Source organism: Aricia agestis, chromosome 17 (assembly GCF_905147365.1).
Source record: "Aricia agestis chromosome 17, ilAriAges1.1, whole genome shotgun sequence".
NCBI lineage: Eukaryota > Metazoa > Arthropoda > Insecta > Lepidoptera > Lycaenidae > Aricia > Aricia agestis.
In genome coordinates, this window is record NC_056422.1 from 13,122,561 (window position 1) to 13,138,994 (window position 16,434).

The 16,434-nt window shown below is 38.3% G+C and overlaps 1 protein-coding gene across 2 annotated transcripts; it reads right to left on the minus strand.

Annotated features, from left to right (window-relative positions):
• Window positions 1–1,339: 1,339 nt before the first annotated feature.
• LOC121735163 (serine protease inhibitor swm-1-like) lies at window positions 1,340–7,078 on the minus strand. Of its 2 annotated transcripts, none has more exons than XM_042125844.1 (4): window positions 6,932–7,078; window positions 5,428–5,658; window positions 1,958–2,130; window positions 1,340–1,414 (listed from the first exon to the last, which is right to left on the minus strand). In XM_042125844.1, exons 1-4 carry the CDS (start codon window positions 6,975–6,977, stop codon window positions 1,397–1,399), a joined length of 468 nt encoding a protein of 155 aa, XP_041981778.1. In that variant the 5' UTR covers window positions 6,978–7,078; the 3' UTR covers window positions 1,340–1,396. The 2 variants fall into 2 exon arrangements, with proteins under 2 accessions (XP_041981778.1, XP_041981777.1); XM_042125843.1 differs by having other exon boundaries at window positions 1,351–1,414; window positions 1,916–2,130; window positions 6,932–7,077.
• Between the last annotated feature and the right edge of the window lie 9,356 nt (window positions 7,079–16,434).

Sequence of the window (16,434 nt, forward strand, 5' to 3'; positions counted from 1 at the left end):
GTGTGTGTTTGTAACTCTGACGTGCACAATAAAGTATATTCATGTAATTTCATGACATACTGAAAAAAGTCTTCGATTATTATTTACTTACTGACACCTATTCCAATTTCCATCAATATAATTTAAATACATGTGATTGACAATGATCTCTATTCTCTCATGTATAAGCCCATAATATTATAATGTTTGTTCCTGAGTTCCTGACCTTAGAGTGTAAGTTTAATTTCATATTCATATTCATAAAATAATATGGGCGAAATCAAAGATGTTTTATATCTATATATATAAAACTCAAAGGTGACTGACTGATTGACATAGTGATCTATCAACGCACAGCCCAAACCACTGAATGGATCGGGCTGAAATTTGGCATGCAGGTAGATGTTATAACGTAGGCATCCGCTAAGAAAGGATTTTGATAAATTCCAACCCCAAGGGGTTCAAATAGGGGATGAAAGTTTGTATATTATAATACTTCGTAACGCGAGCGAAGCCGCGTGCAAAAGCTCGTACCTAATAAAATATCACTGAGCGAAATACTTTAGATGGCAAAACATTAAACAACGTTTGTCGGGACAGCTAGTGTATCTAAAGATTTTAATAAGAATAAGAATAATAAGGAGGAATGCTCAGTCTTTCATTATTTTATTAACCGCCAACTTGAACTAGAGTTGCACAAGTCTACTCGAACTTGAACTCGAGTAGACAGTAGACACAATTTAAACATGGTGCATTGGTCCCTAAGTCCCAACCTTTTTTCATATGGGCCACAAACATGTTTTGGTCTTGGTGCCACGGGCCGCAAAGCCGCAACAAACATTTTTGGTTTAAAATTTAGTTTGTTATTATTTTTAGCAATATTCCGTGAAATAAACTTCCACCTTTTTAAGTAAATAAATAATAAAATAAATAAATAAACTCGCATGCAAGAACCTGCAAACACCACCACCACACAAGCAATAATGTTGGCAAATCCATGCAAGGCCCCTCACCACCATGCAGGTTGAGAACCTCGACGCGCGTTTCGCCCCAACACCGGAGCATCCTCAGGATGTGGACTCTACGAACAATGTCCGTCAAGTCGACTTGCCTTGCTTGAAAGTGGTACTTAGCCTTTTTTACGAGCCACAACCAAAATTTTTTAGGGTTTAAAAATAACGTTCTTAAAAATTTGCGATTTAGAAGTGGATTTTATTCTTGTAACTATTCGACGTGATGTCATAAGCGTAGCTAGGGGGCAATGGCCATTTTTAATATCACATAAAATTAATACCCTTTAACATAATATTTTGTAGTTATTTGATCATTTATTAAAAAAAATGTTTCACATGACTCATAATATATTTTAATCACATTCACATTTCTTGGCTTTTAAGTTTTATTTAACTGTGGTTCACTACTGCTTTCCGCTTATCTGAAAAAAAAAAAAAAACAATTTTAATGTCGCAAATCGCAACTCACAGTGAGTTGCGATTTGCGACCATAAGAAAAATTCGAGTACACTGGTGTTTCGTCCCAACTCCCAAGGTTTTTAGGCCCAGTGGAACCAATGACCAGATATGAATTTTTAACATTTTTTCATCTGACGATTGGTCCAAGTAATAATTTTTTATGACTTTTGGGTTTATGTCCGTAGGGCCAGTAAAAAAGTTGTAGATTTGAAAAAATAACAAAATAATTAAGTACTTTGTATGAACACATATTTTATTACACACAGAATGAATATACCTATGACATTTAAAGAAAAATAGTTCAATGAACATGACGTATAATAATTTAGGATCTAAGCTAAAACGTACGCCCATATTGTGTCCGTACAAACTACAAAAGTACCCAAAATGTTACTCTTTTAACGCTGTTATTTTCACAGTTAACTCTATTAAATACAGGGTGTAACAAAACTAAGTGATCATACTTTAGTTAGGGTGCGAATCTTTTAAGTTTTAACCAAACTCACTTGAGGACAGTTCTCCTTCTTGATGCAGTTCCCTTCAGCGTCCTTCACGTGTCCCTCTGTGCATATGCAGCTGGGCACCGTACAGAACCCTGGGCAGATCGGCTCCGGCGTCTCACAGGTGGGTGTGCAATATTGCCCGCAGAAATCCCACACGGCGTTGGGAGGACATTCCTCTATAAAATGTTGGGTTACCATTAATAAGCACATTTATAAGCAATTGAAATACTGAGTACTCACATACGGTTTTGCTCGATAGTTATACTCCGAATCAAAGGAAATGACATATTTGACATATTTAATTCCATCGAGCCGGCTCAAAGCGAGCCTTCGAGCGGCTCGATGCTTCGAGCGAGTGGTTTTTGCTCGATTTGGAGTAAACTATCGAGCAAAACCGTATGAGTACTTAGCATTAGACAAGATAATATAGCCTCTAACCCCTATCCACCTAACTTATCCTGTATCGAGGAAGTGGATATGGTTACGACTTACGAGCTTTTCAATCATTTATCAATTAATTGCCGAACTAACTCGAGTCATCCATTTAGAAGAAACCTTCTAAATATATAAACAGGTACGTTTGGAATTATGCAACTTACAACAGCGGGGCTAAAATGGTCACAATTCTTCTTCTTCTTTTAAAAATGGCTGACTCAGTGAGTTGCCAATGTCAGAGTGGCTCGAAAGACTTTGCTCTATGTAGTGAAGGTCTGGTGAAGTAACAAGACGTGTACGGTTACAAAACAAAATTACATAATTACAGGAGTTGATAGACCTAAAACAAACACAAACACAAATGTTAGTAGAGACATCACAATCTAATATTGTTATCACGAATATATGTACACAAAATTTCAATAAAAGAGGTACTTATTTACATAAGATAAAACCGATTTAAAATTTATAGGGCGAGGAATGGAATTGGGAAGACAGTCATATAAGGACGATTGGTTTCTAGGGCAAGAATGGTCACAATTAGCAATTCCTCTCAATCAATTCAGCAAATGAATTGTCAAAACTGTCAAACTGACAATTAATGTCAAATCAGTAGAAAAATACAGAAATGAATTACAAGCAGAGTTGCATTTTGCGATTTTAGAAAAATGAATCATATTATGATTAATATCATGATTCTTCAAAGCGACCATTTTGGCCCCGCAGAACAAGCAGAATATTAATCGTAACACAGTAGTGTTGGGGTTGGGACATAATCCATAATCCACTTGTATTATCGGAGTTCCACCGCCCATAACATATTATAATTATGCATACCATTATAAATAATAAAAACAGGAAACCTTTAAAAGTTTATAGTTGGCTAAGCATGGCTACTTGATCTCTGAAGTTATCTGAAACCACGTACTTATATCAATACGTGGTTTCAGATAACTTCAGAGATCAAGTAACTAGTAAATTAATTGTACATGTTATTGAAAACTAATCTAATTTCACGAAGAGCAATGTTCATGAAATCAAAAGATTAGTCGTGCAGGCATGATACAGGTATGAGGCATGATACATGTGACATCACATAGGTTCGGTTGACTTACACCAGAGGCGTGGTTAAAGTTAAAGTTATGGTTATAATTAAGGCTAAATTTAACTTTAACCTTAACTTTGACCACAGAATTTGACAGCTGGTTCGACAAGGCTTGAAATGAACGTGGGCGGGGGCGCTGCTGGTAAAGGAGAACTGTCAAAAATGGCGGTTTTGTATGATGACAGCGTTAGTTCCTTTTTTTAACCCAGTTTATTCAAAGCCTTGTCGGTACAAGGTTATGGTTAAATATGGCGTCCATTTTTGACCTTAACCAAAGATTTGACATTTTGCATTGTAGTTAAAGTTACAGATATAGTTATGTCGAGCTAGCGACCGGTCGTGCTCCGCGTTACACACGCAAAGTAATAAAGTAAGCGAAAAACGCGGCACATTGCCGCTGCACGTGACCATGGCGCTCGTGGCCAACGAGTTGCTGGCGTTTATCCAGCACGCCATCGACACCATGGATGAGGTCAGCATCATGCAGATCTGCAAGTCCTGCTTCACCAGTGAGGAGATTTGCAAGGGGAAGCAGCTGCTGTATGAGACGCTCGGCCAGAGCGCGAACATGCCGTCGTGACGAAGAGACGGAACGGAAAGAAGTGTGCAGGATATCATCTTCCTGCTGAAGCAGACGGATCCGGATGAGGTGCCGGCTTTTGTGGCTAAAGAGCTGCACAAGCTGCCACCCGTCACGCTGGACCACGTCGACGTCGTCAGCCTACTGAAGGACATCAGGTTCCTGAAGGAGGAGCTGGCCGGAGTTCGGGGAAGATTGCATCAGAGTCTACGATCAGTGATTTACGCATTGAATTATCGCAGTTAAAAAGCGGTAATTCAATATTGTGGGTCACCTGATGCTGCATACGTCACCAGTGTCACCACTCGTTGAGGCGCACAGGCGAGCACGTTTAGCCCGTCAGCATTATCGGACGGGTCAACGAACACCGCCACTGCCGCCCCCGCCCGCATTCCCCTCCCGGTTGCACCGAAACCGAGTCCCCAGGTGACTCAGCAATACTACGCGACTGTTGCTGGTCGCCCCGCACCTCCCCCGCGGGCGAAAACATATGGGGAGAATGTGAGCCGCAAGGCTCTGGAGAGTCGCAAGACTGAGGAGAGCCCGTGCAAGGCTACGAAGAGCCGTAAGGTGGCGTCTTATCGACCTGGCAAGGACGAGAGCAGGTGGTGGGATGAGGAGGGCTTCACACTGGTGGAGAGAAGGAAGAAGAAGCCCGCCGCCCGCAACCATCGCGGCACCGCGCACTATGTACCTGAGCTGCGTCTGCGGAGCGAGGTCCCCGCGACGCCCCTGTACATATCCCGCCTGCACTGGTCCATGGCGGTCGAAGACGTTGTGGACTACATCTAGAAGAAGACGACACTGCGCTTGAGGGTCGAGCGTCTGCAGTCTCGCCACAAAATTAACTTTAGTTCCTTTGTGGTGAGAGTACCCACGAATCTTCTTTCGACCTTTGAGGCGCCGGAGTTCTGGCCGATGGATGTGGTCTACCGGAGGTTCCGGGTGAGACTCCGGAATGAAGCGCGTCACGTAGCCGTCAAAACGTGACAAAGTGTAGTTTTCAAGTGTATAATAATAATATGTATGTTACTCCTTAAGGTATATATTATTATAATATGAACATGTATGTTAGTCTGTAAGGTATTTGTATTATGGGCCTAGAAATAAATGGTAAAAAAGTAAGTTGGTGCAACGCACCCAAAGTTTTCTAAGCGGGCCCCTAGCCTCCTAGACAAGCAATTCTAATACGTAATATATTATTGACCATCTAGGGTTGATATTGAATATCGCGCGCCTTCAATCTAATTGTCAAATAATTATCTATAATTGATCGCCTAGGGGCCAACTAGGGAAGCTAACTAAACTATTTTGTGCATTTTATTATGACTAGTGTAATCACATTTTACCCACTTTTGGGACAGTCCTGCAGCGGAATGCATCGTCCGTTGTGTCGGACGTGTCCCTCGATGCACCTGCACGGATTTCCAGCGCAGACCTGGACGCAGTTGACGTGGGGAGCGTCGCAGGTCTCCTCGCATGGGGAGCCGCAGCCGTTCGTCCATTCGTTCTCGCCGCAGACACTCAATGGACTGGATCCGTCTAACAACGTAATGGAACCGTCTCCGAAAGGGCTGGATGCGGCTGAAATAGTTTAAAAAAAAATAATTTTGACATTGCATTGTAATTGGCACTTTTATGCAATGATATTCTATGTTACTAACGTAACTAGATTGGAAGTTTACGGTAGCAACGCGTTGCCACTTCGAAGATGCCTGCAGGCATATCTCACATACATAATGACATAACGAATATATGACTTGACATTGTCTTTTGAACAAAAAAGTGGTTACGCATTTCTGAGAATCTTTTGTAAGACACTGCTACTCTAGTATTTTAAACTCATTGCTTTTATGCATAAAGTCCACTTTAATTCATCAAGCCCCATACGCTCACCGGTGAAGGAGACAATAGAATATCTATTGTGTCTCGTTTTCCCACAATCGACGGGTTAAAATGCAAGAAAATCGGCCAAGTGCGAGTTGGACTCGCGCATAAAGGGTTCCGTACCACAATAGAACAAATTAAACAGGCTGAAAATTGTATTTTTTGTATGGGATGGCACCCCTTAATCATTTAATTAATTCTAATTTTATGATATTTTATTAAGTTACCAATAAAACAGAGTATTTCGTAAATTATATTTCAAGTGTATTGCCGTTATTGATATAGAGCAAAAAAAAAACACGTTTGTTGTACGGGGAGCCCCCATAAATATTTAATTATTTTGTTGCTATAGTCCTTGAGTTACAGCCTGGAGACAGACGTACAGACAACGAAGTCTTAGTAATAGGGTCCCGTTTTTAGGTAGGTACCCTTTGGGTATGGGGACCCTAAAAAGGCTTTTTTTTCAAAAAAATTGACATTTTAATGCATTGTCTTTCTTTGGCACTTTAATGCTTAAGGCCGCTATCACAAAAATGATGACAAAAATTAGCAGGTCAGTACGAATATCGACGTTAAGAACAATAACATTCAATATCAGCGCGCCTTGTACAGTGGCACACAACAGTTTGTGTATTTATTTTCCTTAGTTCAGTGTATTTAGCTATAATGGTACCTTAATGGTACCTAATCAAACCCCATTTTTTAATCTTTTGCGATTATTGTGATGGTTAAAACGTATTTATGTGAAAATTTTGTGTGCGGCTATTTTTTTATGCGTGGAGATTATCTTTATTTGATATTATCTTTCATTTGAAACCAAAATATCCTTGCAGTGTGACTCCTAATTCTTTAAAATGGTATCTGAAAATCGCTGATATTTGCGAAAAAATGTGATAGCGTCCTTAAAGTCCACTTTAAAATGAAAAAAAAAACAATAATTTTAGCAAGTAAATTATATTAGGTATATTACCCAGTTGTATGAGGCAGACCAAAACCACTAATGTCTTAGCGTCCATCTTACTCTGTGTCTGTTAATTGACTGAGAACAAGTTTCTTAGGACGTGGTTTTTATTTAACGAATAGATTTGACGAATTTTTTGCGCGGCATCGTACCGCATACGTGTGGATCCCGCTTTAAATCTCAATAATTCTTATCAGAGACGTAGTGATGAGGAAATTGGTCTTGGTCTTGGTTTTTTTGCAATACCAAGGCCGAGGCTGCTAGACCAAGAGTCAAGAGTTCAAGACTAATAATTGGTGCTCATAACTATCTGATGACAGATAGGGCGATTCCAGTAAACAAGAATAGGTACGGCTGACGATAGTAAAAACTGCAATATTATTCTCGTTATTTATTTTATGATTTGAGTCTGATTCAAATTATTATCTATAATTTCATCAAAATAGATTGAATAGTTTACGCGCAAATCCTAAAAGTGACAAAATGTTCTTGGCACTCAAAGTATCTTTATACCAAATTTCAACAAAATAGGTCCAGCCGTTTACGCGTGATATCGTGAATCGTGACCACGCGAAATATAACGTGCCGCGCAGCTTTGCCCGCGTAAATTAGATATTTCACAGATTAGTCCCCAAAAAATAGCCTATGATCTTTCACGTGGTCTACTTCTTATCTGTGCCAGATAACAGAAAAATTGCTAAAGAAAAATAAACCATTTCGAATAATTTCTCCCATTTTTTCCACACTTTCCTCTATTTCTTCGCTCCTCTTAGCGCAGTAAAATATAGCTTCCTCGATAAATGGGCTATCTAACACTGAAATAATTTTTCAAATCGGACCAGTAGTTCCTGAGATTAGCGCGCTCAAACAAACAAACAAACAAACTCTGCCCAATTATAATATTAAATAATAATAATAATATAATATGAAATAATAATTAGTATAGATATCACCACAGAAAAACTAGATCCATTTTCTGTGGATATCACTTAGATTTAAGTTACACCTTGTATAAGACCCCACGTTGAACGCAGACCACTTTGAGAAGCTCTGTCTTAGCTAATGACTACATAATATTATAACATAAGTCATAACACATCAGCGTGTCCAATGTTAGCTGACGGCCTTCGTCACAGATTTCCTCAGCGTGTCAGCTACAGCCTACATCAGCTGTTGTCTGACACAGGTATTACACGCATCAATATTATCACGATTCTGTGATAATATTGATGGTGTATATAGGCCGAATCGCAATATGGCAGTACACTTGTGAATCGCGTGATACCACAGAATATACAGGGTGTAACAAAAACAAGTGATAATACTTTAGGGTGTGTACGTGTTCCTTGTAGAGAGTTCACTGTGAAAGTAGCAGCGCTGAAAGACGATTTTTTTTTTCTCTTTTGTATGGGGAAACTCGTGACGCTCAGGCCCTTGCCCATACAAAAGTGAAAAAAAAACTTCGTCTTTCAGCGCTGCTACTTTCACAGTGAACTCTCTACAAGGAACACGTACACACCCTCAAGTATTATCACTTATTTTTGTTACACACTGTATTATATTAGGTAGTATGCGTGTATTACCTGCCTATGACCTTCGTCACAGATTTCCTCATAATTTTTTTTGTGTTTGGAATACATTTGTGGTTTTTTAATCTATACTTAATATTATAATTCTGCAGAGTTTGTTAGTTTGTTTGTTTGTTTGTTTGAACGCGCTAATCTCAGGAACTACTGGTCCGATTTGAAAAATTCTTTCAGTGTTAGATAGCCCATTTATCGAGGAAGGCTATAGGCTATATTTTATCTCGCTAAGACTAATAGAAACGAAGAAATAGAGGAAAATGTGGAAAAAACGGGGGGGCTTGAAAGGGCTTATTTGAACGCGCTAATCTCAGAAACTACTGGTCCGATTTAAAAAAATCTTTTAGTGTTAGATAGCCCATTTGTTGAGAAAGGTTATAGGCTATATTTTATTACGCTAAGACTAATAAGAGCGAAGAATTAGAGGAAAGTGTGGAAGAGACGGGGGCAAATTATTTGAAAGGGCTTATTTGAACCCGCTAATCTCAGGAACTACTGGTCCGATTTGAAAAATTATTTCAGTGTTAGATAGCCTATTTATCAAGGAAGGCCATAGACTATATTTTATTATTCTACAACTAATAGGAGCGAAGAAATAGAGGGAAATTTGGAAAAAACGGGGGAAATTATATGAAATTGCTTATTGTCTTAAGATTCTTAAGAACTACTGGAGCAATTTTTATGTTATTTGGCAAACATGAAGAATAGACCACTTTTTTTTGCGGAAAAATGTACGGTCGCGTGAAATTCCTAAATTACGCAAGCGAAGCCGCGCGGAACATCTATATACTTATAATAAAATCGTAGGAAAGTCAATGCTGTACATTGAATATTTTTGTACAATAAATAATACTTGGGACGTGATCTACTATACTAACGCGGACGAAGTCGCGGGCAACAGCTAGTAAATAATATAATTATCAGCCTGTATCTATTACGGCATCGAGCCCGGGTTTTTCTGGTAGTTATGAACTCGGGTAACCCCCGTTAAATGGATAAAAAAAAACCGGCCAAGTGCGAGTCGGACTCGCACACCAAGGGTTCCGTAGCGTTATAGAGCGCAAATAGGAAAAAAATGTGTTTTTTGTATGGGAGCCTCCTTTATTATTTATTTTATTATAATTTTATTATTTAATATTAAAGTACACATACATAATTGAGGATTTTGTGAAAATTTCAAGTGTCTATAATCTATACTATGTTGCATTATGGGTTACGACTCAAAAAGACAAAAAAAAAAAAACGTTTGTTGTATGGGAGCCCGCCTTAAATATTAACTTTATTTTGTTTTTAGTATTTGTTATTACTCGTATAGCGGCACCAGAAATACATAATCTGTGAAAATTTCAGAAGTCTAGCTATAGCGGTTCTTGAGTTACAGCCTGGAGACAGACAGACGGACAGACATCGAAGTCTCAGTTAGGGTCCCGTTTTTAGCCTTTGGGTACGGAACCCTAAAAAACATTTAAAAATGGATAGAATATAATATTATATTATAGTACTTACATAGTACCAAACTCGGGTTTTTCGAGCATAGAGCTTTTCTTTTTTAGGTTCCGTACCCAAAGAGTAAAAACGGGACCCTATTACTAAGACTTCGATGTCTGTCCGTCTGTCTCCATTCTGTATCTCAAGAACCGCTATAGCTAGATTTCTGACATTTTCAGAAATTGTGTTGCCGAGCTAGATATAACAAGAAATACTGAAAACAAAATAAAATAAATATTTAAGAGGGGTCCCAATAATCCCATACAACAAACCTGATATTTGGCCTTTTTGTAGGCACTTAAAAACACAAAATCACACGTAAAAGGTTTGACATGGAGTGAGGGAGGGTCCTAAGTTTTGTGACATCAGATTTCAATAAATTGCATCGCGAAAAGAATATGTTAGTTTTAATTAAATTATTAGATGTAAAATTGCAAATTTAAGACGTCACAATAAGAGAGGTCTCACGAATGTGACCACCTAGACTCTAGAGTCTAGACTGTGACATGGAGGGGTCTGAAGAGTAAAGATCATGAAATTCGTGTAACGTACTTTACGCATGGTCCCAAAGTCTCTAAACTAAACTTCAGACGACTATTAACTTTGTCGAAAGATTTCCTTTTTTAAGAGTAGAACTTTAAGATTTCGATCAATGTGAGTGTGAGTCAGCGTTGCCAGACGTCCCGATTTTGGCGGGACGTCCCGATTTTTTCATCAAAATTAAATGTCCCGCGCGGGACAGGCTCAGTCCCGCGCGGGACAGGCTCAGTCCCGCTTTTCAATGAAATCCCGAACGTACGTGCAGCGCAGCGTGCTGAGAAGGAAAGGTGAGTAATGATTAAAATGAAGATAAGAGTGTGGAAGGTAGAAGGGTGGATTTTCTTTTGCTACTTTAGCTACCTATCTATATTCTATTGTCATGTAAACTTTATTTTAACGCAAGTAAAAAGGTAAAAATTTGAAAAACTTTTGATTTTATATCTTTTTAGGGTTCCGTAGCCAAATGGCAAAAACCAAAACCCTTATAGATTCGTCATGTTTTTACTATGTCCCGCTTTTGACTGAAGAATCCCGCTTTTTCACTCAAAAAGTTCCAAAGTCCCGACTTGGCACAAAAAAAATCTGGCAACGCTGGTGTGAGTGCACAGTCAACACAATTTAGCTAATGCACCGAGTTTTGCACACACAGGCAATACACAGGCAATACTATACTCTATAGTAACCACGGTGCAGGTGAGGTTAGGACAAAAAGGACTTAGAAGAAACTAGCTGTGCCCCGCGGTGTTACTCTCGGCTTATTATCTATATCTATACTAATATTATAAAGCGGAAGAGTTTGTTTGTTTGTTTGTTTGAACGCGCTAATCTCAGGAACTACTGGTCCTATTTGAAAAATTCTTTCAGTGTTAGATAACCCATTTATCGAGGAAGGCTATAGGCTATATTTTATCACGCTAAGACTAATAGAAGCGAAGAAATAGAGGAAAATGTGGAAAAATCTATACTTAATATTATAAAGCGGAAGAGTTTGTTTGTTTGAACGCGCTAATCTCAGGAACTACTGATCCGATTTGAAAAATTCTTTCAGTTTTACATAGCCCATTTATCGAGGAAGGCTATAAGCTATATTTTATCATGCTATAACTAATAGGAGCGAAGAAATAGAGGAAAATGTGGAAAAAACGGGGGGCTATTATTTGAAAGAGCTTATTTGAACGCGCTAATCTCAGGAACTATTGGTCCGATTTGAAAAATTCTTTCAGTGCTAGATAGTCCATTTATTGAGGAAGGTTATAGGCTATATTTTAACATGCCAATATTAATAGGAGCTAAGAAATAGAGAAAAGAGTGGAAAAAACGAGGAAAATTATTTGAAAGAGTTTATTTGAACGCGCTAATCTCAGGAACTACTGGTCCAATTTAAAAAATTCTTTCAGTGTTAGCTTATTTATCGAGAAAGGCTATAGGCTTTATTTTATCACGCTAAGACTAATAAAAGCGAAGAAATAGAGGAAAATGTGGAAAAAACGGGGAAAAATTATTTGAAAGGGCTTATTTGAACGTACTGTAGCAATTTTTATGTTATTTGGCAAACATGAAGAATAGACCACGTGACCACATAGGCTATTTTTTGCGGAAAAATGTACGGTTGCGTAAAATTCCTAAATTACGCGGGTGAAGCCGCGCGGAACATCTAAATATTATAACGAAGGTTAATTCTGTATACTTATTGAATATTTTTGTACAATAATACTTGGGGCGTGGTCTACTATGCTAACGCGGACGAAGTCGCGGGCAACAGCTAGTGTAAAATAAATTGTGATATTTTCCCGCGGTAAAAAGTAGCCTATGTGTTTATCCCTACTTACTCCATACCAAAGGGGTATGAAGATTTTGGCCGACCTACTGTCCGCTATTGTGTTTTTTTCGCGCTCACAAATATTTTTTTCAAAAATGGATAGCTAACATCAATAATTCAATACAAACAAAAATAATCTCGGACAAAACCACGTAAAGCGTCACCTTTCGAAGACCTGCCACTTGCCAAAATTTTACCGTTTTCATTAGTCGATAGGGCCCGCAGTGCTGGGGAGAACCTCTGTATTCGTCGCCAGTTACAGACGTTCTTGCCATGAAACAACAATTGATCAGGCATCAGGCGTAAGCGGCTGAACGTAATTTCGACCACGTAAATTACGCCGGCGTAATTCAGCCTAGTGTGTTTAGACCCTTAGGCATCATTGTATTCGGTTCATTTGGATAAAATTCAACCTTAAAAAAGTATGTAACCATACTATAACTATGGGGTGGAAGACATCTTGAGAAATCTTTCGAGCGGTGGGAGCCGCCGAATATTATACAACATAACATCTACTTTGACAAGATTGCCGCCACCTAGGTGTTTGAAACTTTGGATTTATATGTATATTTTGTTAAACCTCAAACTTACAGAAAAATTAGTTCCATACTGTTACAAATCGTTGGAATTACGAATGAAATCTTAGGATTTTGAAAAAATATTGTTCGCATTCACGACCTCCCACATGGTGGTATGGCATTATCAGACTTCTATCTATGATCATACTGGGAACTGTTAAAAAAAGTTTCACGGTGGTACAATTATTTGTACCACCCTGAAACTTTTTTATAAAAAAATCTCCTTTGCAGTAGTATGGCGGCCATTGGGAACTGTCGGAAACGTGGCAACTCGCGTCCCGCAAACTGTATATCGACCGATGAATTTCATTGGTCGATATCACGGTCGGTATAAAGCATGCGGGCAATCCCCGCAGGCGGCGTAACGAACACGTATCGACTTATAACTTTCATTGGTCGTTATCTCGGCTGCGGGGAGTGGGGACTACCCGCATGCTGTATAACGATTAACGAACGAGTTAACGACCAATGAAAATGAGCCATAAGATATTGCAACTTTGGCAGCTCAAATCTTCGAAATGTGACACTTTACGCGGTTTTTTCCAAGATTATTTTTTTGTTTGTATTGATGTTAGCTATCCATTTAGGAAAAAAAATATTCGTGAACGCGGAAAACCCCAATTGGCGGACGGTAGGTCGGCCAGGCTCTATATAAAAATCTTCATACCCCTTTTATTAATATCGCTCCAGCCGAGAGACATAAAGAAGTAACAAAATTATTTTGTTGTTGTATAGGGTATACCTAATCTGAATGGTACCATGTGTTCACACAAGTGGTGATCTGATGCGGGGGCTGCCCCTACCTGGGCACGCCCTTTTTCGACAAAGGTTTTTCAGGGACCTATCAGACCACGGAGGTAAAACATAGTTTTTACTCTATGTATCAGACAGAGAGCGGTCACGCGTTCTAGCGTTCTGCGTTGGCACTTGGCATTCTGCGTTCGAGCGGTCACATGAGGAATTCTGACGCGGTCGGAACGCAGGAGGCGTGTGAGTAATGAGTATCTTTATAATATAATAACGTAATAAAAACAGAGAACGCAAAACTGACCGCTTGAACGCTTTACCGCGTGACCGCTCTCTGTCTTATAGTTAAAGGTCCTCATTTAGGCATTTAATAATACTTATCGTCTTCCTTATTGTATGATTTTAGTTCTGCTAGCGCAATTTGAAGTTGACATCTTTTGGCATGGAAGCTAGCAATGCTTTAATTTGGCTTTGATGTAAATTGTAAGGCTTCAGTCTTGAAATCAGCGTGCTCGTGTCGCCACCGCTCCCGCCCCGCTGTCCGCTGATTTCGAGACCGAAGCCTAAAACTTTAATTGCTTTGTGGTTTGTCTCGAAATGGATGTTGTGGTTTTAAATAGTCAGGTATTTTGGTATTATATTGTTACTGTCACATACATGGTCATAAATGTCAATATTAATATTTAATTTTTTGTTGTAGTTCTATGATATTTTTTATCCCTATTATTACGTAAGTACGGTATTGGTTTTGTTTTTGAGTGTAAATATTTCGTGTGTAAAAGAACAGGATTTGTGAAAACTCAGGGGCGTAGCTACCGCCGTATGTGCCGTATCATTTGTACGGGATCCCGGCCCCAACGTGTGTAAGAAATAAAAACTTTGCATTTCTTAAAAGTAAAATGGCAACCTTACCTTAGGGCATCGGACACCTTTTATATGGGGCCCCGCCAGCCTACGTACGCTTCTGTGAACACTAGATAGTTATTAATTGTTGTTTTGTGACAGATGGACAGACACACCAACATGCTTAGTAACTACAAAACATTAATTTTTGGTATTTAAAATAAGTTCTGTTATAAACAAAAAAGTGGTCACCCTACTGAGTGAGTAATGCACTATAAGCTATCTCACATCCATTTAAGTATGACGAAGCTATAAAGTTTAGAACAGAGCTAAAGCTTGGAGCCATGGAATTATTATGTACTGCTGTACGTAGTACATAATATTAATTCCATGCTTGGAGATTTTAGTTTATGAAACAATACGGTAATTGGTACTCCTTTATTTAGTAGTGAGTTAAAGCTTTCAGTAACTTTATTTTAATTTAAAAAATTTCATAAAATGAAAGAACTAAAATCACTACCGTGATTCTATTTCTGTTTTAAATAAGTAAGTACATTTGACATTAGGATATATTTTGAGATTTCCAATCAGGATTTCAGGGTTATGTCAAATCCCATAAAGTTAATATACTAGCGGAATAGAGAAACAAAGGCTTGAGCAAGAGACACGTCACTATCAGTAACACCGCGTGGTAAAAAGAGACGTGTAATACATGACAGCAGCACTCTTTTTTGACGTCCAGTCAGCACGCGCCGCACGTTGACAATTTAATCTCATAGAAATCATGTTCACGGAGCTAATGCTTGTGTAAGTGTATACGTACACGTATTTTTACACACAAACGAAACCAATTTCGGTTTCGTTTGGCAGCTCGAGATTGTTGCTCTATTCCGCTAGCTATATTAACTTTATGGTCAAATCCCATAAATTGACATAAAACTTCGCAGCGAAGCATTCAGGTGGATCATGGAATAAAACAATTTTGACAATTTCTGTAATTTATTTATACAGAACATATAGTGCTATGTACACATTTTCATACAAAACTCTAAGTCGGTTATATTTCCACACACATAAAATAAAAGGTAACAAATAAACGATATACATCTAAATGATTGTACATAAAGGCACACAAAAGTTAAGTACCTAGTAAGTCTAAGTCGGTTATGAGTCGTGGCAGTCTTATAAGCCAAAGTAGACTGTCTCTTTCTTTTATATTGATAAATGTATTGTTATCTCGGTTTCACTACTGACAGACGACAAAAAAAAGTTTTTTAAATATTAATTGTGATATTTTTATCGCATGGATACATATATTAAGTAGATGTAGGATCATTCCTTCCATTTTTGCCGAGCGATCTTAAGATTTTGCGCGGCCTATTAGTATTTTTGTAACTTATAAAACTGCCACTGGACTCGCATAAAAACAATTCAAAATTGTTTCACCGGCGGGCCGCAATTTGTTTGACACAATACTCAAAATTCGTCGTCTATACACTCTATATACATTATACATAGGAACAAATATGTATGATGATAGATGATAAAATGATTATGGACGTTAAATCGCTTTAACATAAAGTCCAAATTACATCAACATCTGTTGATGCTAATCGCTGATATCATGGCTTCTCTTTCACATACCTATATGAAAAAAGAGAGAGAACATAATATAGGTAAATATAAGCGACTAACTTTAACAAACGTAGATGAAATTGGCACTAAAACTCTCTTTATTGTAGTCTTGTAACACTTGGCTAACAAAAATACTCCTTATATCAGCTGCAGACTGCAAATAAATAAATATTTACTATCTTTAAAAAAAAATGGCTGAATCATTATTATTTTTGAAATGAAGGCACAAAAATGATCAATAATTATTCTTGTGCTGCTTTAACTGAAGTATCAGAATTG